The sequence below is a fragment of the Oreochromis niloticus genome, linkage group LG3 (genome assembly GCF_001858045.2).
Source record: "Oreochromis niloticus isolate F11D_XX linkage group LG3, O_niloticus_UMD_NMBU, whole genome shotgun sequence".
Taxonomy (NCBI): Eukaryota; Metazoa; Chordata; class Actinopteri; order Cichliformes; family Cichlidae; genus Oreochromis; species Oreochromis niloticus.
In genome coordinates, this window is record NC_031967.2 from 81,127,502 (window position 1) to 81,148,771 (window position 21,270).

The window sequence follows — 21,270 nt, forward strand, 5'->3', positions numbered from 1 at the left end:
CAGTAGGACTTCAGCAAATCCCTCAAAGCTTCCATAAATCCATCTACAGCAGGGGTTTCAAACTCCAGTCCTCGAGAGCTATGTTCCTGCACCTTTTAGATGCACCCCTACACCAGAACAGCTGAATCAAATGGTTGGATTACCTCTTCAGCATGCCATCAAGTTTGGCAAAGGCCTGGTACCAAGCCGTTCATTTGATTCACGTGTTTATCTAAAAGCTGCAGGAAGATAGCTCTCGAGGACTGGAGTTAGACACCCCTAGTCTACAGGATCATTGGAGACTGACAGCAGCACTCAGAGGGAACCAGCAGGGAGCGCTCACTGAGTCCTGTTAAATAATCTCCATGAATTCTGGAGAATATTTAACAGACAAATATGAACTCTGATCCTTCATAAAACAACGTCTGAAGCAGGTTCTCATATCAGGACTCCAGTTCTTCTAATTGACTGTGAGCCTGTTGAGAGTCCACATGAACACTGAGTGTGACTAAACATCACAACACAGTCACACTTCCTCTGCTAAAGAGGATCAAACAGTGGCAGATGTGTAGAGAACGTTTCATGATGGTGGTACCGACCTGCAGCTCAGTCTGATGAGGACACACAATCTGCTTGAAAGGCAGATGGCAGCAACGAGTTCCTCAATCTTAATTAAGATTGAGGAACTGACCTCCCAGCCCATTGTTCCTTCAGTGGGCTATTATGCAAATGTACTGTTTATAAGGTTTGGGGAAACCTGCAGTCAGCTGAGACTGAAGAAGTCACTTGGATGAGTGACGAAACATTTCTCCCACAAAATGCTACGTCCAGATGAACAGATTCAACTTTTGGAGATATCCTTGGAAAGGTAAAATGATTGGCTAGAATCCAAACTGTATGACCAAAATGTGCGCTGCTTTTTGGTCTGATTACTACCGGTATGTCAGAACCAGTGCCATAATGGCACCGGATACCTGTACCCATCCCTAATCTTAAGTTCATGGGGTGCCAGCTATCTGGGGAGTCATTCTCACCAGGGCTCTAGACTAACTTGTTGCCATGGTTCCTAACTTTTTTTCTTAGGCGAACCAGCATAAAAGTTCAGCCCACCCAAATTTTTCAACCACATTTCTTAACACCGCAGTTTTACATGTTCACTTTTTTTTTTGAGGGGGTGGGGGTGGGGGGATTGCTGTCTATACAGACAATATTGATTTGTAAATGATTAACTAACAACCTTCTCAACAAAGAATTCTTTATTTGGAGCACATTTCTACAAGAAAGATACGTTACTGAAAAAGTGCTTGTGCTTAAAGTGCGTTAGCACTCTTTGTCAATATTGTAGAAAATATTAAACTTAATTATCACATCGGCCTCCTCTGACGACCTGTTTGCTGCTGCCTGCTGCTGAAAGGCAGTGGGGAGAGAGGACACTTGGGCAGTGCATTTATAACGGCATATAATGTGTTTCTGGATACACTGCTGCTTTTTCAGCGTTCAAAGATTCATGGCTCCGTGTCAGAGCTGGCTATGAATTTCAGATGGATCAGGCCTTAACTTAACAAAAAAGTTATCAATAGTTCTTTTCATCTTTTCTTATTACCCACAGCTACATCCACTTCTGTCAGGCCTAGGCTGCTCACTAGGGCTGGGTATCATCACTGATCTCTGTTATCCCTTTGATTCCGATTCACGAGGTCCCAATTCGATTCGATTCAGTTTAGCCTCAGACAGTCAGAAATATTATAATTCTGATCATTTATCAGTACTGATACATGTGAGACTTCGTCAGAATTGTGAACATCACAGCAGATGCCTTTGTGTAAAAGTAACTGAGAATAAAACACAGAAAAACATGAAGGAGATTTTCCTGGTCTGGCTTTTTATAGCAGATAACCTTAAAAATATTCTGCAGTATTGCATAATTTTAAAAGTATAAATTTCTTCAGCATTGAACAGCAGAAATTAGGCTTCCTGGTCCGAAGACATTTAAAAAAATAAATAAATAAATTAAAAAAAAAAGACAGCGGCTGACAGCGCTGTAAACAACGGTAGACTGGTGGGTAATTGTCATGGTTGACACTGGCCAACCGTGGGGATGTGAGGAAAAGGAGGACCCAGGCGCAAAGCTCTGAATATAAGCAGTGCGTTTATTTACAGTGAAGTAAATAACCAGTACACAATAAATCCCCACAGCTCCCTAGACCCCTGTGTTGTGTCTCTCATGTTCGTGCTCTCTGTTCCCGTGTTACTGCACACCCTGTGCGTGCTGTCCTGTTCTGTGCCACGCTCTTCTTGGAGTGGGACTCGATGATCCCGCATCGGTGGAAGCTCCATCACTCCCTTAAATTGCTCCCCCAACGAGTCCTGACCAGCAGCAGGTGTGTGGCAGGGACTTCGGGTGCGGTCAGTCCTCCAGCAAAGCCACATCCATCAGCCTGAAGGTGCTGCAGAAAGCAGCTGTACATACACACACACACACACACCTGCCTACATACAAATGTGGACACAGAACTGTAGCACAGTATCACATATAACACATACTTCATAACTGCTCAGGGACCCTGGGTCTCTCAGACAGAAAATGCATTAAACATAAACAGTTTTTTTCCCCATGTCCATCATAAAGACAAAAACTGGCTGAGTTTGAAATGACATTCAGAGCGAGGTTTATCTCTGCTCTTATTTTCTCCATTTATGCAAACTTGGTGTACCACAAGGATCTGTTCGAGGAACTGTGCTTTTTATTATCTGTGCTGAATTAAAAGAAAGTCAGTCTGTATGCAGGTGATCCTGTGATTTCTGTTGGTATCCTGCTGGAAGTCCTTTATTATTAAATCAGTAATTAACTGCAGTTAACCTGTGTTTCATTCAGCTGCTGCAAACACATCAGTAGTTCCAGGACAAATTTTCAGCTCATGAATGCTGAAGATTTTACCAATTCACCTGGAAAATATCAGCCTTCAGCTGCAGGAGAGGAAATTCATGACTTCCAAAATTTCATGGAGCTTCAAATTCTTTAGTTTGTTCATAGTCTGAGCTACTTCAGGTGGAGCTCTTTAGCTCTGTGGCTGTGATCACTGATTACTGTACTGACTGAAAGAAAGTCCGTATGAAGAACAGAGCTACACAGCAAGAGTCAGAAACAGCTCAGTTCAGTTTCAGGGTGTGGTGGAACTTGGTGAGGATTTCATCGAAGGAGTCGTCTTTGGCCACCTGCTCCACAACCTGACGGACTCCGCTCTCTAACATGTGGTAATACCTCCTCAACTCTTCCAGCTCAGACTGCATCCGTTCCTCCACCTGCTGTTTCTCCTCCTGAGCCTCCATCAGCTTCTTCTTGTACTCTGACTCCACAGCTTTAACTTCCTCCTCCAGCTTCTTCTTGAAGAACTCTCTGAGCTCTGACTCTCTCTGTTTCAGCATTTCCTCAACTTCCAGGTAGGTGTAGTTGGAGTAAAACTCTCCTCCATTGTCAGCCACCATCTTGCCCACCTTCTCCAGCAGATTCAGGACTTGGCGTCGATCGTTGGTTTTGAGATTGTTGAAGAGGTGGTATCTGTTTCCAGCCTTCTTCAGGACCTCCTTCAGCTCAGGTCCTGCCTCCTCCAAGGTCTCATCAAAGTCTGACTCAACTACATCTCCGTGAGTGAAGAGGATGATGGTGTACCTCCAGGCATCTTCTCCAAAGATCTCCTCCACCTTCTTCACAGCGTCTCTTTCCTCTGCTGTGAAGCGTCCAACCTTGATGACCAGCAGGATGGCGTGGGGCCCCGGGGCCGACATGTTGATGCATTTGGAGATCTCCCTCTTCACAACGTCTTCAGGCAGGAACGTGTCAAAGAGGCCGGGAGTGTCGACCACAGAGACCATCTTCTTAAACACCCTTTCCTGCTGCTTGGAGCATTCAGCGGTCACTGAAAATGAGGAAACATATCATTTCATCTGAATTTAGATCAAATATGAACTGCGAGAAATGGTGTCCCGTTTTACACACCTACAGAGTCCTCGCTAAAATAAGTAACAGGTAAGGAATTCCTACTGCTGCTCCCCATTAAAAACTCTGTGTGTCTCTTACCTGATGAGTGACTGGAGATTTCTCTGAAGGCATCTCTTCCCAGGATGGTGTTTCCACTGGAACTCTTTCCAACTCCAGTCTTCCCAAGCAGAACCAGCCTGAGATCAGACACTAAGGACAGACACACAGAGGTCAGGTGATAACTGCCCTGTGAACAAAACAGGAACATTTGTGTTTTACCTGCATTATTATAACCTTTATATTCTAGACAAATAAATACATGTTTATCATTCTCCAACATCCTGAGGAAAGCTCTCTGAGCTCTGCTTCATTATTGTTTTAACACTGATGCAGAAACTGTGGTGCTGACAGGAAGCTCTGTGTTCATGTTTGCACACATTATCCTGAGCTCAAATGTGTCGCCTCGTTTACTCTCAGCTCATCTTTAGTTCAGTTATTAAACTTGAATTATGTTAATCGTAAGTTTATCACAGGTTATTCATGTTTGTGGTCCAGAATATATATATATCATGTTTCCTCAGTTTTGCTGTAAATGGGACATTAGCAGTTAAATAAACTTTAATGACTCATTAAAGTCAACACACCGGATGGAGGTTCCTCCCTGCTACGTCTCCTCTGCCTCCCTCCTGTTGCTCCTGCACACACAAAGTAATCCATTACATGAAAGTGAAAGGAACTGCAGTAAAAACCCACGCGGACACTCATCAGTTTTATCAGCTTAAACATGACACTGTCATTAAAATGAGATTTTCCACACAGACTCACCGAGCTGTTCCTCTGAGGCCATCACACCTGCGCTCACAAATTAACCTCTTTATGAATGATTGCGCTCAACTCTCCGAACTGTGTGTGTGCCTCTGCACTGTTCCACAGAGCCGCCTTTTCCGGTTTTACCTTCAAAATAAAACGTCAGTGATGAGGAAACAGTTGAGTTAGCACCTCTGTAAGGTCCTCGGGTAAAGAGCCAGGCTTTATGTTATTATATTTTGTTAATGACTGAACTAAGGAGCTTAGAGATGGGGGATTAAAATAAACTGACTTAGATATTTGAAAGGTTTTCTACTGAAAGATTCGTAACTTCGGTGCTCTTATTTTGAATTTACCTTGAAGAACTGTCTTTTTCCGGTGGTCTAACTGGATCGATTTGATCCTTCCCGATCCAAAAGAGCCAAAACGACACAGTGAAGGTAACGGCCTGAAATGTTGTTCCAGATATTTACCTGGACAGGTGAGTCCAGCTGTCAGCGGACCAGAACCGGAAGTTACCGGGACCGGAAGTTACCAGCAGGACCAGACGTGCAGGGTGCGATCAGGTTCAGCAGATCCAGAGTGAGTGTGGAAGAAGAAGTAACCACAGAGAGAAGCGGCAGATGTTTGCTGGGTCGCGTTCAGATCTCTGATCCACATCTATACGGAGGCGCGCGTGCAAAAGTGGTAAGTGACGTGTTATCATCAGCGCGATATCAAAGATTATGAAAGATCGCTTTCAGACAGATGTTCACGTCAGGCTGGGGAGATTTAGACCCGTTATTGGTTATTAAACTTTTTAAAAGTGAAAGGTTGGACCGGAAAAAACTATGTTTAAGTCACAGAGGCTTTCTGTATTATAACACATTTTAATAATGATACATTTTATTTCTGGGCGCCTTTAAGATCCTCTAGGTCAGTGGTTCCCAAACTTTTTTGCTAGGCCTCCCTTTGTTTTACAAGAAAAATGTTCGCGCGTGCGCACGCACGCACACACACGTGCGCAGTAAACAATTAAGCAAATACAAGTAATCTGCAATAAATTACATTATTTTACCTCTGCACCTACATAAATGTCCTTATGAATAGTAAGACCTGTTTTTCAAACAGCCCCTCATGATGTCCTTCTGCACCTCAGTTGACTGACTAACATCCTTCCAGGCTTCCCTGATTTAGGTTTCCGCCTTCATCTCCATGTGGGAGTTTCCACACCTGCATCCTTGATCTTATACGTCCTTCTAGGATTACTGTGTAGCATAACATTCAGCCTGAGTGGATATTTTTGTTAAATGAGTAGAATAGATTTAGATTTTTCTATTATCATAACTGTTATATCGTCCTGATAGAATAAAAACAAAGGCCACTTACACACCATCATAAACTAAATCACCTCTGCACTAAGACCAGCAGGTTTCTGGTGTTCAGTCATGGAACATGATGATCATCTCTTCATTGTCCTTCTGGGAAAGTCTGGAGTGGGTAAAAGTTCTTCAGGAAACACCATCTTAGGACAAGCAGCCTTTGAGTCCAAAGCCGGCTTCGGACCAGGGACTAAGCTCATCTCTGTGGAAACAGGAACTGTGTTTGGGACGCAGATTCTAGTGATGGACACTCCAGACATATTAGAATCAGAGCAGAAGGTTCAGGCCTTCTGTCAGTGTGTCCTGCAGGACTCCAGCCCTGTTCTGTTCCTGCTGGTGATCAGAGCCGGTGGTCGGTTCACTGAGGAGGACCACAGGGCCGTGGATGCAGCAAGCAGAGTGATCGGGCTTCACAGGCTGGAGAAATGTTACCTGCTCTTCACAGGTGGAGATGAACTGAAGACGTCAGTGGACGATTATATTTCAAAGGATAAAAAAAGTTCACTTCCAGGTGTTGTCGAAAAGTTTTCATGGAGAATTCACCTGTTCAACAACAAAGATGGAGGACATGAACAAGTCAGAGAGCTGCTGATGAAGACGGGAGCCTTCTCAGCAGGTAAGAGCTGAACTCTGTCACATTCAGTGTTTCTGTGAAGTCAGCAGCAGATCAGCCACAGTTTACCTGAAATAACAGAGGAGAGCCAAAGCTGTGCTCCATGAAAGCTTTAAATCTCAGAGCTTAACTCTGACAGATGATGCTGTGTTTACATCTGTACTGAGTGTTGTCTCTGATCATGTTTACTCTGTGGGTTTTCCCATTCAGTTAAGTTCTTTTTTATTTCAAACATATACATTCACCAACATTTCATAAAATAATTGCATGCAGTTGTTTGAAAAGGAGTAGGGAGAAGTATATACTTATTTAGCCCTACCCCCTCAGGTTTACATCCTCATCATGTAAATTTGAACAACAAAAACATTTGCGCAACATCTCTAAAGTTAGAAATATCCTGTCTCAGAGTGATGCTGAAAAACTAGTTCATGCATTTATTACTTCCAGGCTGGACTACTATAATTCATTATTATCAGGATGTCCTAAAAACTCGCTGAAAAGTCTTCAATTAATCCAAAATGCTGCAGCAAGAGTCCTGACAGGGACTAGAAAGAGAGAGCAGATTTCTCCTGTTTTGGCTTCCCTTCATTGGCTTCCTGTTAAATCCAGAATTCAAAATCCTGCTCCTCACTTACAAGGTCTTAAATAATCAGGCCCCATCTTATCTTAATGACCTTGTAGTACCATATCACCCTATTACACTATTACACTGAGTCAAGCCACCAATCCAGCGCCTGGGGAGCACTGTGTAGAGACGGTACCTTGCTCAGGGTAGCTGTTGAGTGGATTTGAACCCCAGCCTTCCAATAATAGAGGGACCACTCTACCTACTGAGCTATCCCTGCCCTTATTTTTAATTAGCTGTTTTCATTGCTTTAAGATGCTGTAGACCTACATGCTTATTTTTTTTTATCTCAGTGAGCACATTACGGGTGTTAAAGAATAAATATATGTTCTTAGTGCTTATTTTCTGATTATATTGTTTTATGTATTTTTATAATAAGGGCCTGTATTAAGAAAGGCCAGCTTTGACGCACAAACCAAGTGCTCAGCCAGACTGAGAAACAGGAAGTTTAGTGCAGAGATGCAGAGGCATATTAATAAAATACAGGAAACCAGTACAGGGAGAAAAAGCGGAATTAAGTAACACACACACATCAAGTCAGGCCACAAGGAGTTGTTTTAATCGAAAATATGTGTGATGTGTAAAAGACCAAAGTAACACCTATATGATACAAATTATTGGTTTCTAATGCTAGAGATTTGCAACTGGCTTTGGGCTGCGCATGTCTCTCTCTTCCGGAAGACGATTAAATAAAAGAATTATAAATGTTTTGACCACTCCTGAGTCGGTTTTTTCTCTGCCAGAAAAGAATGAAAAAGAATCAGATTTAATACATTTAATACAATATTACAAGGTAATAAAATGTGCTATATAGATAAAATTGACATGATGCATTAAAGTCTGCGTGGGAAGAAAGTTTAACACTTTGTTCTTTACATGTTTGTACAGATGTGAAGTCTCCTCTACCCATCACACATTACAGAGAGAGGCTTCAGTCAAACCTTCAGGTCAGGTTTAAGTACAAGCAAGAAGGATGGACATCAAAGAAAGATGAGAAGTACCTGACATTTACACTAAACTCTACATCACAGCTGGAGGAGAAGACAGCACCACTAATCAGTTCAGGCATATTGAAATGGCCTCTGGAAGGCCTGCAGAAACTGAAATCAGAAACATCTTCACACACCCTTCTGGCATTAAAAAGAGTATAAGAACTGTGCTGACTGCTGGGCAGGCAGGAATCGGTAAAACCTTCCTGGTGCACAAGTTTGTGCTAGATTGGGTTGAAAAAAGAACCAATCAGGATGTAGATCTGGTGCTTCCCTTCATGTTTAGTGAGCTGAATTTGCAAAGTGATGAAAAGTACAGCTTTCCCAAACTCATCCACAGATGTATTCCTGAAAGTGTGCACATAAAAGAGGAGGAGCTAAATAACATCCTCACAAAACTGCAGACATCAGGAAACTCAAACTTTGAAAAGAGTGAATATAAACTTATGTTTGTGTTGGACGGACTGGATGAGAGTTGCCTTCAGCTGGACTTTACTGTCAGAGAAAAAGTACCTGTTGATGTCACAGAGTCCACCTCAGTGGATGTGCTGCTGACAAACCTCATCAGGGGGAAACTGCTTCCCTCTGCTCGTATCTGGATAACCACACGACCTGCAGCAGCCAATCAGATCCCTCCTGATTTTATAGATATAGTGACAGAGGTCAGAGGGTTCACTGACCCACAGAAGGAGGAGTACTTCAGGAAGAGATTCAGAGATGAGGAGCAGGCCAGCAGGATCATCTCCCACATCAAGACATCACGAAGCCTCCACATCATGTGCCACATCCCAGTCTTCTGCTGGATCACTGCTACAGTTCTGGAGGATGTGCTGGAAACCAGAGAGGGAGGACAGCTGCCCAAGACCCTGACTGAGGTTTACATGAAACTCCTGAATGTCCAGATGAAACATTTAAAACCAAGGTACGGTTTAGAAAAAACTATCCAGTGCATTAAGATGATTATAAAACTGGCTTTTAACCAGCTGCAGAAAGACAGCCTGATGTTCAGTGAAGAAGAAATAACAGACGACAAAAACACTTTCACTGGAGTCTCTGTGTATCCAAAGATGTTCTCATGCCTCTTTAAAGAGGAACATCAGTGCAGGAAGGATGGGAACAAAGTGTTCAGCTTTGTCCATCGGAGTGTAGTGGAGTTTTTGGCTGCACTTTTTATGGTCCTAGACTCTCACATCAAAAACATGGAGGCTAAATCACAGGATTGTGTGAGGAGAACTGGAAATCCTTTTAGCCAAACACGTCTACCAGAGATCTACATCAACATTGTTGACAAAGCTGTACAGAGTCTGGATGGACACTTTGACTTGTTCCTCCACTTCCTTCTGGGCCTTTCACTGCAGACCAACAAACCTCCATTACAAGACCTGCTGACACAGACAGGAAGTAACTCACGGACCATTAAGCTAACAGTAGACTATGTGAGGAAGAAGGTCAGAGAAAATCCATCTCCTGAGAGAAGAATCAGCTTGTTCCTGTGTCTGAATGAGCTGAAAGATGGTTCTCTAGTGGAGGAGATCCAGCAGTTCCTGAAATCAGGAACTGTCTTAGATGATCTTTCTCCTGCTCAGTGGTCAGCCCTGGCCTTCATCATACTGTCATCACAAAAAGATCTGAATGTGTTTGACTTGAAGAAATACTCTGCTTCAGAAAAGGCTTTTCTAGGGCTGCTACCAGTGGTTGAAGCCTCCAACAAAGCTCTGTGAGTGGAATTATTATACTGTTGTTTCTTTCAGGAAAGAAAAATAAATCGGTTTTACAGTTTGTCTTTTTTATTCCCAGGCTGAATGGCTGTAATCTCTCAGAGAGAAGCTTTGAAGCTCTGTGTTCACTTCTTGGCTCAAAGTCCTCCAGTGTGACAGAGCTGGACGTGAGTAACAACAAGCTGCAGGATTCAGAAGTGAAGCTGATTTCTTCTCTACTGAATAATCCACACTGTAAACTGCAAACTGTCAGGTTAGGACTAGAGCAGGGCGATATGACCCCAAATATTTATCACGATATACATTTGAAAATTTGATGTAACGATATAACTGACGATATAATTGACACTAGACAAAATACTTTACAACTCCACAACTTTATTAGTGCCAAAAAATCAGTGTATTTTCACTTAAACAAACATATTTTTTTATGTGCATTAAAGTTATATAAAAATTTAACAGTGCAAATGTAAATTCCTTGCTGACAGTTTAAAAAAAAAGGCATTTCCAGTGGAAACTGGCCGACATATCCTCAGCATAACCATGTATAATATCCACAAAACTTAAAAAGAGGTTAAACACACACATTACGGTAATATTATGTTGAAGCACAGTACGTATCACTCCGCGAGGCTCCTGCCTACGATAGCCGTAATGCTCCGACAATCCATCAAGCGGTCCGGCTTCGTAGCTTAGCAAAGTCGGACTAAAACATTTGACAGATTTTCGAGCGCCGTGTGCCACATAAAATCGTTTCGAGGTCAGTAAACACAACCAGAATTCATACATAAGGCACACGGGATTATAAGGGGCACTGTCGAGTTTCAGAAAAATCAAAGGATTGATTCTAAGTTTACCGTATTTTCCAAAAAAACACGGTAATAACGACGGCCTGCTAGCACGCTCTACCAAAAATAGTGCTTTGTCGTGTATCTGACGGACAAAAGCTAAACCAGTTCCACACCAGTGAAGTTGCAGCATTTTTACAAACCAGTTCTGGTTCATCTGTTTCATTCAACGATCCACTTTCGCCCTTCTCATTCTCCGTCGCTGGCACGCTCTTTCCGCCATGTGCATATGAAAACAAAGGCACTGCCCATGCGCGTTTTACCCATAATCTATCGCGATATTTCATTTTCTTTCGTTGCCCGACATTATACCGGTATTATCATGAACAGTATGATATGGCCCAGCCCTAGTTAGGACTCATTCAGAGGTGTTACTACAATGGAATGTTTTTTTAAAATCCACAAAATAGAAAACATATTTAATGGTTAGAGTTAATTTTATTATAAATAATGTTAATGTTTTTATATATTTAAGCCATAAAAAAATTTCCCCACATTCTTTACACCTTCCACATGCTGTTATATAAATGCTATTATAACCCATCCATCCATCTTCTTCTGCTTATCCGGTGCAGCAGCCCAAGCAGAGAAGCCCAGACCTCCCTCTCCCCAGCCACCTCCTGTAGCTTGTCCGGGAAAACACTAAGGCGTTCGCTGGCCAGCCAAGAGATATCTTTACTGACTCTGCTTTGCATCAGCCCAAACACCATTACCAGCTACTAACTGAGATAGTTACCAGTGTTGCACAGGTTAAAAACATGAGCTTGTAAGTAGGGCTGCCACGATTAGTCTACTAGTCCTGATTACATTAACTATCAAAATCATTGATGACTTATTTAATAGTTGTTGCGTCGTTTAAAGCTTTGTAAGATCCCGAAAGACAAATTGTGTCCAAAATCCGGTGACTACTTCCTTCGGAGGCCGCATTTGTAGGCCGATTGCGTTACAGCAATTTGAGAAAGGCTGTCATAATTCGAAGACTCCTCCAAATGCGGCCAACAAATGCACCCTTCATTTCCCCAGATTTAAAGGATCGGTTGGGTGTAAACCTTGGTTGCCTAACCTATCCCAGAATTCATAGCATTACCCAGCCAATTCCAGTTTCCAACAATGGCAGCAGCTACTTAGTTTTAATGTCACTCTAATTATTCTTTCTGGGTCACAAAATACACTTTTAACATATTTTCAGGCGAGAATGTAGCTGTGTAAACTTGAAATATCTGCTCGGTTTATCAAGACATCAAATATTTGTAAACATGCTCCAACATTTTCAGAGACATCTTTTACCCACCAGCTCGATAGCTAGCCGGGGCGAGAACTCTCGGCACATCATTTTCAAACCCACCGCGGTCTTTCGCTAATCAGGTTTAACATGATATATAAGTCACTTAGATAACTTAAAAATGTTATTGTTTGGCTTTTATCAGTGTTTTATTTGTTCCTGAGTAAATCGGTTATAATAAAAGTTATAGTTTTTACACAGCTGAATAAACGTCAAACAGAAAATCGATTAAACTGAAATGTGAGCTCATTGTGAAACCTGGCCCCACCCTATCATATGATTTCCTGAGGTCAGATGGCCCAGGCTGATTGGGACCCACACCCGCTTTCACACCTTGGCTCATGTGATTAGGTAGAGGATCATCAGGGGGTCCTTTGTCCCTCTTTGAGGGGAAACTCCCACTGGGTTTAAATCTGGGACTCTCCACAATTTGACGTTAGAAATGAAGAAGCTTCTCGGATGAGAGGTGAAAAGTCCAAACGCTCCCTTTTTTTCCCAAGCTCCTTAGATTAAATATATTACATTTACATTCCATCTATGTTGATGTGTGATGAGGATCGGAACATCTTTGAGTCCTCAGTCTGCTCTGTGTGTGTGTGTCTGTGTGTGCGTGTGATTACTGTGGTGTTATTACATTTCTTCTTCTGTTTCTCTATTAAAGACTGAGTGGCTGTAACCTTTCAGAGAAAAGCTGTGGTTACCTGTCCTCAGTTCTCAGCTCACCATCCTGCCGTCTGACAGAGCTCGACCTGAGACACAACAATCTGGGAGAGTCAGGAAAGAAGCTGTGTGAAAGCTCTACAAAGACCACTGTCAGGTAAGATATAGATCTGTTGAAGGTTTTTGTAAATCATCCTGCAGTCTCCATCAAAGTCACAGGAGACACTTTGAACACTTTCCATTATTTTCTCCTCATCCAGCACTTAGCATGCCTGAAAAAACCTGCCACAGTTACCCAGTAATTTTTTTTCCATTTTTGTTGCACAGTCAACCTTTCATTCAGATGTCAGTGTCTCCTGACAAAGAGCTGCTCACTGTTAAATGGAGACTCTTTGACTTGCCGAAGAAATTTACCACTTATCATCATGGCTGTGCACATCCCCTCAGGGCAAACACAACAGGGGCCTTGAGCGTTCTTTATCATACCATCACTGAATTCTAAGCCACACATCCATAGAGTGTTTTCATTGCACCAGGGAACTTCAATCTGTTCTGAATCAGAATCAGAAAGGGTTTTATTGCCAAATGCTGAGCAGGTTTACAACATTAGGAAATTGCTGTGGTACTCAGTGCAAAACATACTGTAAGACTTAAATAAACATAAAAATTAAAATTAAATGTGCTAAGTCAGGGCTCTAGACTAACTATTTGACATGGGCGCACCGGTACGCCTAACTTAAAAATTTAGGCGTACCGGCACAAAAGTTAGGCGTACCGGCACAAAAGTTAGGCGCACTCAAATTTTTCAACCGCTTCGCTTAACACCGCAGTTTTACATGTGCACCTTCTTTGGGGGGAGGTCCATACAGACAATATTCATTTCTAAATTATTAACTAACAATGTTGTGCTTAAAGTGCTTTGTCAATATTGTAGAAAATGTTAAACTTAATCATCATCTTGGCCTCCTCTGACGACCTGTTTGCTGTTGCATGCTGCTGAAAGGCAGTGGGAAGAGGGGACACTTGGGCAGTGCATTTATTGCAGCATGAAGTGTGTTTTCTGGATACACTGCTGCTTTTTCAGCATTCAAAGATTGATGGCACTGTGTCAGAGCTGGCTATGAATTTCAGACGGATCAGGCCTTAACTTAACAAAAAAGTTATCAATAGTTCTTTTCATCTTTTCTTATTACCCACAGCTACATCCACTTCTGTCAGGCCTAGGCTGCTCACTAGGGCTGGGTATCATCACTGATTTCTATAATCCATTCGATTCAGGTTCTCAAAGTCCTGATTCGATTCAATTTAGCCTCAGACAGTCAGAAATATTATAATTCTGATCATTTATCAGTATTGACACTTGTGAGACTTTATCAGAATTGTGAACATCACAGCAGATGCCTTTGTGTAAAAGTAACTGAGAATAAAACACAGAGAAACATGAAGGAGATTTTCCTGGTCTGGCGTTTTATAGCAGATAACCTTAAAAATATTCTACAATATTCTGCAATTTTGCATAATTTTAAGAAGTTTAAATTTCTTCAGTATTGAACAGCAGAAATTAGGCTTTCTTGTCGGACGTCATTTACATGAAAAAAGAAAAAGACAGCGCTGTAAACAACGGTAGACTGGTGGGTAATAAGCGAATGAATAATCCAGAAAACAGAGATTTGAGACGGGAAACTGTTCTTGAAGTACACACAGGGAGCTGTGTAGGAAGTGTAATTTTTATTGTGGGGAAGCAAAACAGCAAAAGTCAGAGGGAATTCATGACGACATTGATCAAATGTGAAGCGCAGTTTGCTGCTTCTTTTGCTGCTGGCTCGGCGAATTTTGGTTGGAGAGACAAAACCTGCAGCTCAGAATCAGCGCAAAAAACCGTAAACACAGCGCGGACCCGACGCATCAGAATCGTTAAGCTCCGACAGCGTGTCCGTCTGCGGGCCGTCCGGTGAGAAAGCCGAGAAAGACAAAGCTGATTCTGATGCGTCGGGTCGGCTCTGTGTTTACGTCTTTGTGTGGAATCCGTTAATGAATTGATATCGCCTTATTAAAGCTACTCACCTCCCTCTTCTACCTGCACTTTCCACTGGACCACGGCCAATCAGAGAGGTCCCGCCCCTGACTATCTCTGATTGGTTTAGTCCACGATAGGGGCATAATGTGTGTCTGCTGTTGACAACATGGAGAGTTGCAGAGATTTTTTTTTGTTACCCAAACAGGTGCGACCAAATGTTGGTAACAGTTGGTCGCACTGGTGCGACCAAATGTTTTTTTTAGTCGCACCACGGAAAAATTTGGTCGCATTTGCGACCATATTGGTCGCAGTCTAGAGCCCTGTAAGTAGTTAGATATGTACATGAGTGCAGGTGGTGATCAGTGCCAAACATGGAATGATGCAGTGAACACAGTGTAGGGTCATGTGTTAGTGGTGGGAACAGTCATGTGGTTATTGTTCATGAGTCCAACAGCAGAGGGGAAGAAACTGTTCTTATGGCGAGAGGTTCTGGTGCGGATGGACCAGAGCCTCCTGCCTGAGGGGAGCAGGTCAAACAGACTGTGTCCAGGGTGAGAAGGGTCAGCTCTGATCCGAGCTGCACGCCCCAGTGTCCTGGAGGTGTATAGGTCCTGCAGAGATGGGAGTCTGCAGCCAATCACCTTCTCAGCAGAGCGCACAACACGCTGCAGTCTCTGTTTGTCCCTGATAGTGGCTCCAGGGTACCACACGGTGATGGAGGAGGTGAGGATGGACTCGATGATTGCAGTGTAGAGTTGATGGTTGTACCCAGGAAGCGGAATGAGTCCACAGAGGTGATGAGGATGTCAGTCAGGATGATTGGGGGGAGTGGGGCTGTGTGCTTCCTGAAGTCCACAATAATCTTGACTAGAGATGGCACGATACCACTTTATTATGTCCGACACCGATATTATAAATTTAGATATCTGCAATTACCAATATGAATCCGATATAGTTTATTTTATAATCAATAAAACTGTTGTTTTTTAAATATCTTGCTGCATTTTGTATAAGTTCATACCGAAGTTTAAAAAACATAACACTAAAGCTACTCTGTTATACCTGTATGAAAAAATTTCTGCATTTTGATCGCATAAATATTCAGTTTTTGTCACCACATACTTGTTTGCGTCTGCAGGTTTATTTCATTTATAATGTCACTGTGACTGTAAAAATAAAGTCTGAGCTGTACAGCAGCTGCATCACTAAAGATATCAGTACTCATAAAGAGTTCTGTACTCACTCTGCCCTCTGATTGAAACTGTCTTTTTTCTCCAGGACAAGTAATATCTCACTGAAAGACATCATCTCCACGAGTGTGCTGATCAGGTCAGGACCTCCTGCTGTCTACCAGCTGAGACCAAAGAAACAGAAGATTGGAACTCTGACAAGAATCACTGTTGGAGAAAGAAATCAATACAAGACAAACAGAACCATTTTACTGGTGGGAGAAACAGGAGCAGGAAAATCTACTCTGATCAATGCTCTGCTCAACTACACCATGGGAGTGAAGTGGGAGGATAGAGTCTGGTTTATGATCGTAGAAGATGAGAGGAGAAGTCAGACAGAAAGTCAGATATCAGATGTGATCGTGTACGAGATCTTTGGTTTTGAAGATAAAACTCTGCCCTACTCTCTGACCATCATCGATACTCCTAGATATGGAAACACCAGAGGGATTGAATGTGATGACATCATCAGTCACAGATTGTTGGACTTGTTTGGATCAGATGATGGAGTCCATGAAGTTCATGCAGTGGGTCTGGTGTTGAAGGCGAGTGATAATCGACTGAGTGATCAACTGATGTACGTCTTTGATTCAGTGACGTCTCTGTTTGGAAAAAACTTGGAGAAAAACATTGTAGCTCTGATCACACACTCAAATGGAAGAAGGCCTAAAAACATTCTTCAAGCTCTTGAAGATGCAAACATTAAATGTGCCAAAAATAAGAAGAATCAGCCTGTTTACTTCCTGTTTAATAACTGCCAGCTTGAAGACGAGGAAGAAGAATTTCTGAAAGTATTTTTTGAAATATCAGAGAGAGGAATGAGAGAGTTCGCAACCTCCCTGAAAGAAAGTACACCTCTGAAGCCAGAGGCAACTCCTGAAGTGTTAAAAGAAAGTATCAGACTGACAGCCTGCATCCAAAACCTGCATGAAAGAATCAGATTCACTGAAGTGAAACAAAAAGAGATGAAACAAAGTCAGGAAGCTCTGGAGAAACCTAGCAACATAAAGAATGAAGAGGTCACTCCATTTGTTGTTCAGGTTTTCAAACATAAAGAACCTATCAGAGCAGAGATGTGTGGGCCAGATTTGAAAGCAGCTGTCAGCTGTACAGTCTGTGAGGAGAACTGTCACTATCCTGGATGCACGGTGCCCTTAAATCACTGTGAGGTCTTTGAAGATGGTCTCTGCACGTCCTGTACCAACAAGTGTCCTGTATCAGTGCATGTGAAAGGAAAGTGGAGATATGTGACCAGAATAAGGAGAGGTCAGAAAAACAAACCACCAACAGAAGACAATGATGTTCATTTACTTGGAAAGGAAATGAACAGACTGACAGCTGAGAAGGAAAAGTGGCTCAATGAGTCCTACCAACATGTTGTCAGACTGGAGCAGATCGCTCTGAAAGCTGATTCAGCGTCCACTATTGTCCACTTGGACTTCCTGATTGAGAAGATGAAGGAGAAAGGAGACACAGAGAAGGTCCAGAAACTGGAGGAGATGAGAAGGAGAGAGGATAAAGGAACCAAAGAAGCACAGCGGTATGTCAAACTGCAGCACTCACAGAAGAGTGTCTGACTTTTATTAATGTATACATTTTAACTGTAATAATTATAATTAATTACTATTTTCTTTTCAAAGGTATATGATAATTAAAAGTGTACAGATTAATGTCACTGCTGAAACACATCAGTGAAAGTTTGTCCAGGGTTTTTTTCACCCTCAGCATTCAAACTGTTGCTTCTCTCAGCATGACAACACTAATGAACTCGATTACAGAAATGTAGTTTCTGTAATCGATGAAGAGCATGAGAAAAAACTGATTCCCATGGCTGGATTTGAATGTTAGGTATAGCAATCTATTTTTTCTCATAATGAAACTGGAATCCATCAGTGATTTGTGTAAGAACATGAAAAAACTATAAAGAGAAAAGATCTGGTTTAAAGGAGGGAGAATTACACCAACCTTCTTATACTGAACTGAAACTACAACAGTGTGCAAAAAAAACAAATTAGTCCAGCATTTTATTCCCAGACGATGATGGGCACTTCAACCATTTCCAGCTGGGAACTATGGCCTCAGACTTGGCAGTGCTGATTGTTATCCTTATCACTATAGAGAGGGTTACAGCTGGAGGTCATTGTTCAGTCATGGACTAACTATTTCAGTCAATGGAAAAGAAATTTAAAATCGCTTTATATATAGTGTAACCGAATCAGTAATGGCAATTTCTGAATCAAAATTAAAATTAAAATGAACTGAAATCATTTTGTGATCTTGACTTGTCTGTTAACTGTTGCTAAGTGCTTTTAGAAAGTGTCACCTCTGTACAGTGACACGCACTCTTGAAAGGTTTAAAACTGCCAGACAGTCAGACCAATTTTCTAATACAATCACAAATAATGACAATAAAAACTACAAATGAAACTGTAGGAATCCAGGCCAGCAACAGCTATGATCCACCTAGCTGATGTCATGCCAGCCCAATTAAAGTTTGCAGTGAAAAAAAATTTGTTTCATCCTGTGAATAAACAAATAAAGAAATAAAAAAAGAAGCTGTCTTCTGTTTACATGGGCAGTCTCCACAGTCACTTTTGTCTCAGAAATATATAATGTATAATATAAAGTATCAGTGTGACCACTAATGCTTTGGGAGAGCAGAGAGAAAACAAATGAAATGAATGAATGAAAAATTAATCTAACTGGTTAAAAGAAAAAAAAAGTTTAATTTTATGTGACTTCTGATTCTGAGCAGAATGAAAAGTCAGTTTTAAATGTTAAACAGTAGTAACATGTTCATAATGTTTACATGTGTACTGAAGACATTTTGTTCTTTTCTTTGCAGGATCAGTTTGATCTCATCACCACATGAAGACATCATCTCAAAAAGTTTGCTCATCAGTTCAGGACCTCCTGCTGTCTACCAGCTGAGACCGAAGAAAGAAATGATTGGAACTCTGACAAAAATGACTTTTGGAGAAAAAAATCAAAACAAGACGAACAGAACCATTTTACTGGTGGGAGAAACAGGAGCAGGAAAATCTACACTGATCAACGCTCTGCTCAACTACACTATGGGAGTGAAGTGGGAGGATAGAGTCTGGTTTATGATCGTAGAGGAGGAGAGAAGAAGTCAGACATCAGATGTGATCATGTACGAGATCTTTGGTTTTGAAGATGAAACTCTGCCCTACTCTCTGACCATCATCGATACTCCTGGATATGGAGACAGCAGAGGGACTGAATGTGATGACATCATCAGTCACAGATTGTTGGACTTGTTTCAATCAGATGTTGGAGTTCATGAAATTAGTGCAGTGGGTCTGGTGATGAAGGCGAGTGATAATCGACTGAGTGACCGACTGATGTACGTCTTTGATTCAGTGATGTCTCTGTTTGGAAAAAACTTGGAGAAAAACATTGTAGCTCTGATCACACACTCAGATGGAAGTAGGCCTAAAAACCCTCTTCAAGCTCTTGAAGCTGCAAACATTAAATGTGCCACAAATGAGAAGAATAAGCCTGTTTACTTCCTGTTTAATAACCCACAGTATGCACACCGAACAGAAGAAAACAAGTCTTCAAAACGTTCGTGGGAACTTACACAAGAAAACATGAATCAATTGACAGACTTCATGGGAAAATCTAATCCTCAAAAACTGATGAAAACAGGTGAAGTGTTAAATGAACGAATCAGACTGAAAGCCTGCATCCAAAACCTGAAAGAGAGAATCGAGCTGGGTGAAAAGAAACAGACAGAAATCAGACAGAAGAGAGAAGCTCTGAAGAAACATGAAGAAAAACAAAGAGAAGTAAAGAAAAAGCTTGAAGAAGCTAAAAAAATCTACGAAACTCTAAAGAACCAATATGTGACCAAGACAAGGAGAGTAACAAAGACTGATGAACAAATGAAAAAGCAGTATGAAAAGAATGTGTCAGAAAGTGAGATGAAAGCCAGAGAGTTAAAAACTCTTATAGAGGAAGTGAATGAAACAAAGAAAACAGCAGCTGATTCATCACTGAACAAAGAAAAAATGCAGCAGAAATATGAAGACTGTCAAAAAGAAAGTGAGGAGAAGTGTACCCTGTTAGAAAATCTCGAAAAGGAAATGAAACAGCTGACAGCAGAGAAGTCCCAGTTGCTGGATGAGTCCTACCAACATGTTGTCAGACTGGAGCAGATCGCTCTGAAAGCTGATTCAGCGTCCACTATTGTCCACTTGGACTTCCTGATTGAGAAGATGAAGGAGAAAGGAGACACAGAGAAGGTCCAGAAACTGGAGGAGATGAGAAGCAGGGTGGATGAAAAAACCAAAAAAGCAGCATATTGGTACATGCAAATACCATCAGCTATGAAAAACATTGGTAGATCTTGGTATAAATGAAACATGTTAAGAAGCATCAGGCAGCTGTGTAGATGGCTTTTCCCCCTTGATACTGCTCTATGCTACATATTTAGCTGTACACCACATGGTTTTTTGTTTTTGCTTACAGATGGCATATTACTTTTAAAAAAGCCTATTAGAAACGAATTAATTATTGATTATTGATCAGCACTGACATCTCTAGTTAGAGAGCAGACAGTTTGGATTTTTTTGGTCCTCAGTTTTTGTTTTATGCATCTGACATCAAATCAGTACCAAATACAACATGTGGCTCCATCTGCTTTGGTGATGCCTGCAGAAAAAAGTTCATTACTTCCAAAATTATTTTCATCTCAAGAAAAAGTTGTTATTAAAAAAATCCCTAAATATGTGAGAAATGAATTTATATAATTTATTCATAACGTGAAAATGATTGATCAGTGAAACATGATGACCTTTCCTTCAAAGGTCTCATGTACAGAGCTTTTAATCATGTGGTAATATTATTTTGTATTTTTATGGCAGCTGATAGTTAACTGAATGCAAGGAATTTATTTTTCATGTTGACATGATCGCCTCCTTCTTAGACGAGAACATTATGTATGCTTTCATATTTTATCCAGTTATGGAAACAAATATATAACTTCTCATTTTTTAAAAAAATACTTTGAATTACTACAAATATATGTGTTTCTGTCACGTTGTTCTAATGTTGTTAGTGTGAGCTTTATTCTGCTGCTCCTCTCATGCTGACTCAGTACAGTGGTTGTGGGACAGTGACATGTCACTGACATGATCC

General features: G+C 41.4%; 3 protein-coding genes across 5 annotated transcripts; 2 read left to right on the plus strand and 1 right to left on the minus strand.

The window, feature by feature from the left end:
* Positions 1–2,109: 2,109 nt before the first annotated feature.
* LOC100692316 (GTPase IMAP family member 4) lies at positions 2,110–5,256 on the minus strand. Its single transcript, XM_005465863.4, has 5 exons — positions 5,122–5,256; positions 4,784–4,912; positions 4,603–4,653; positions 4,058–4,168; positions 2,110–3,896 (listed from the first exon to the last, which is right to left on the minus strand). Exons 2-5 carry the CDS (start codon positions 4,803–4,805, stop codon positions 3,130–3,132), a joined length of 951 nt encoding a protein of 316 aa, XP_005465920.1. The 5' UTR covers positions 4,806–4,912; positions 5,122–5,256; the 3' UTR covers positions 2,110–3,129.
* Positions 5,257–5,321: 65 nt separating this feature from the next.
* On the plus strand, positions 5,322–9,000 carry LOC109199806 (GTPase IMAP family member 5-like). Of its 2 annotated transcripts, none has more exons than XM_019355140.2 (3): positions 5,322–5,452; positions 6,168–6,742; positions 8,253–9,000. In XM_019355140.2, exons 2-3 carry the CDS (start codon positions 6,193–6,195, stop codon positions 8,513–8,515), a joined length of 813 nt encoding a protein of 270 aa, XP_019210685.1. In that variant the 5' UTR covers positions 5,322–5,452; positions 6,168–6,192; the 3' UTR covers positions 8,516–9,000. The 2 variants fall into 2 exon arrangements, with proteins under 2 accessions (XP_019210685.1, XP_025761240.1); XM_025905455.1 differs by having other exon boundaries at positions 5,439–5,452; positions 6,173–6,742.
* A 104-nt stretch (positions 9,001–9,104) lies between these two features.
* Positions 9,105–20,925, plus strand: LOC100692047 (uncharacterized). 2 transcript variants are annotated; one of them, XM_019355141.2, is made up of 5 exons: positions 9,105–10,070; positions 10,151–10,324; positions 12,863–13,018; positions 16,157–17,647; positions 18,953–20,925. In XM_019355141.2, the coding sequence occupies exons 1-5, from the start codon at positions 9,130–9,132 to the stop codon at positions 20,490–20,492; spliced, it is 4,302 nt and encodes a 1,433-aa protein (XP_019210686.2). In that variant the 5' UTR covers positions 9,105–9,129; the 3' UTR covers positions 20,493–20,925. The 2 variants fall into 2 exon arrangements, with proteins under 2 accessions (XP_019210686.2, XP_025761199.1); XM_025905414.1 differs by lacking the exon at positions 12,863–13,018.
* The last annotated feature ends 345 nt before the right edge of the window (positions 20,926–21,270 follow it).

Excerpts from the sequence above, each read along its gene's own strand:
- LOC100692316 (XM_005465863.4), bottom strand. The coding sequence starts at position 4,805 with ATGGCCTCAGAGGAACAGCTCG. Across the intron at positions 4,654-4,783 it reads GGCCTCAGAGGAACAGCTCG|GAGCAACAGGAGGGAGGCAG; the intron begins GTGAGTCTGTGT and ends TTGTGTGTGCAG. Across the intron at positions 3,897-4,057 it reads AATCTCCAGTCACTCATCAG|TGACCGCTGAATGCTCCAAG; the intron begins GTAAGAGACACA and ends CCTCATTTTCAG.
- LOC109199806 (XM_019355140.2), top strand. The coding sequence starts at position 6,193 with ATGGAACATGATGATCATCTCTTCATTGTCCTTCTGGGAAAGTCTGGA. Across the intron at positions 6,743-8,252 it reads GACGGGAGCCTTCTCAGCAG|ATGTGAAGTCTCCTCTACCC; the intron begins GTAAGAGCTGAA and ends ATGTTTGTACAG.
- LOC100692047 (XM_019355141.2), top strand. The coding sequence starts at position 9,130 with ATGTGCCACATCCCAGTCTTCTGCTGGATCACTGCTACAGTTCTGGAG. Across the intron at positions 10,325-12,862 it reads TGTAAACTGCAAACTGTCAG|ACTGAGTGGCTGTAACCTTT; the intron begins GTTAGGACTAGA and ends TCTCTATTAAAG. Across the intron at positions 13,019-16,156 it reads TCTACAAAGACCACTGTCAG|GACAAGTAATATCTCACTGA; the intron begins GTAAGATATAGA and ends TTTTTTCTCCAG.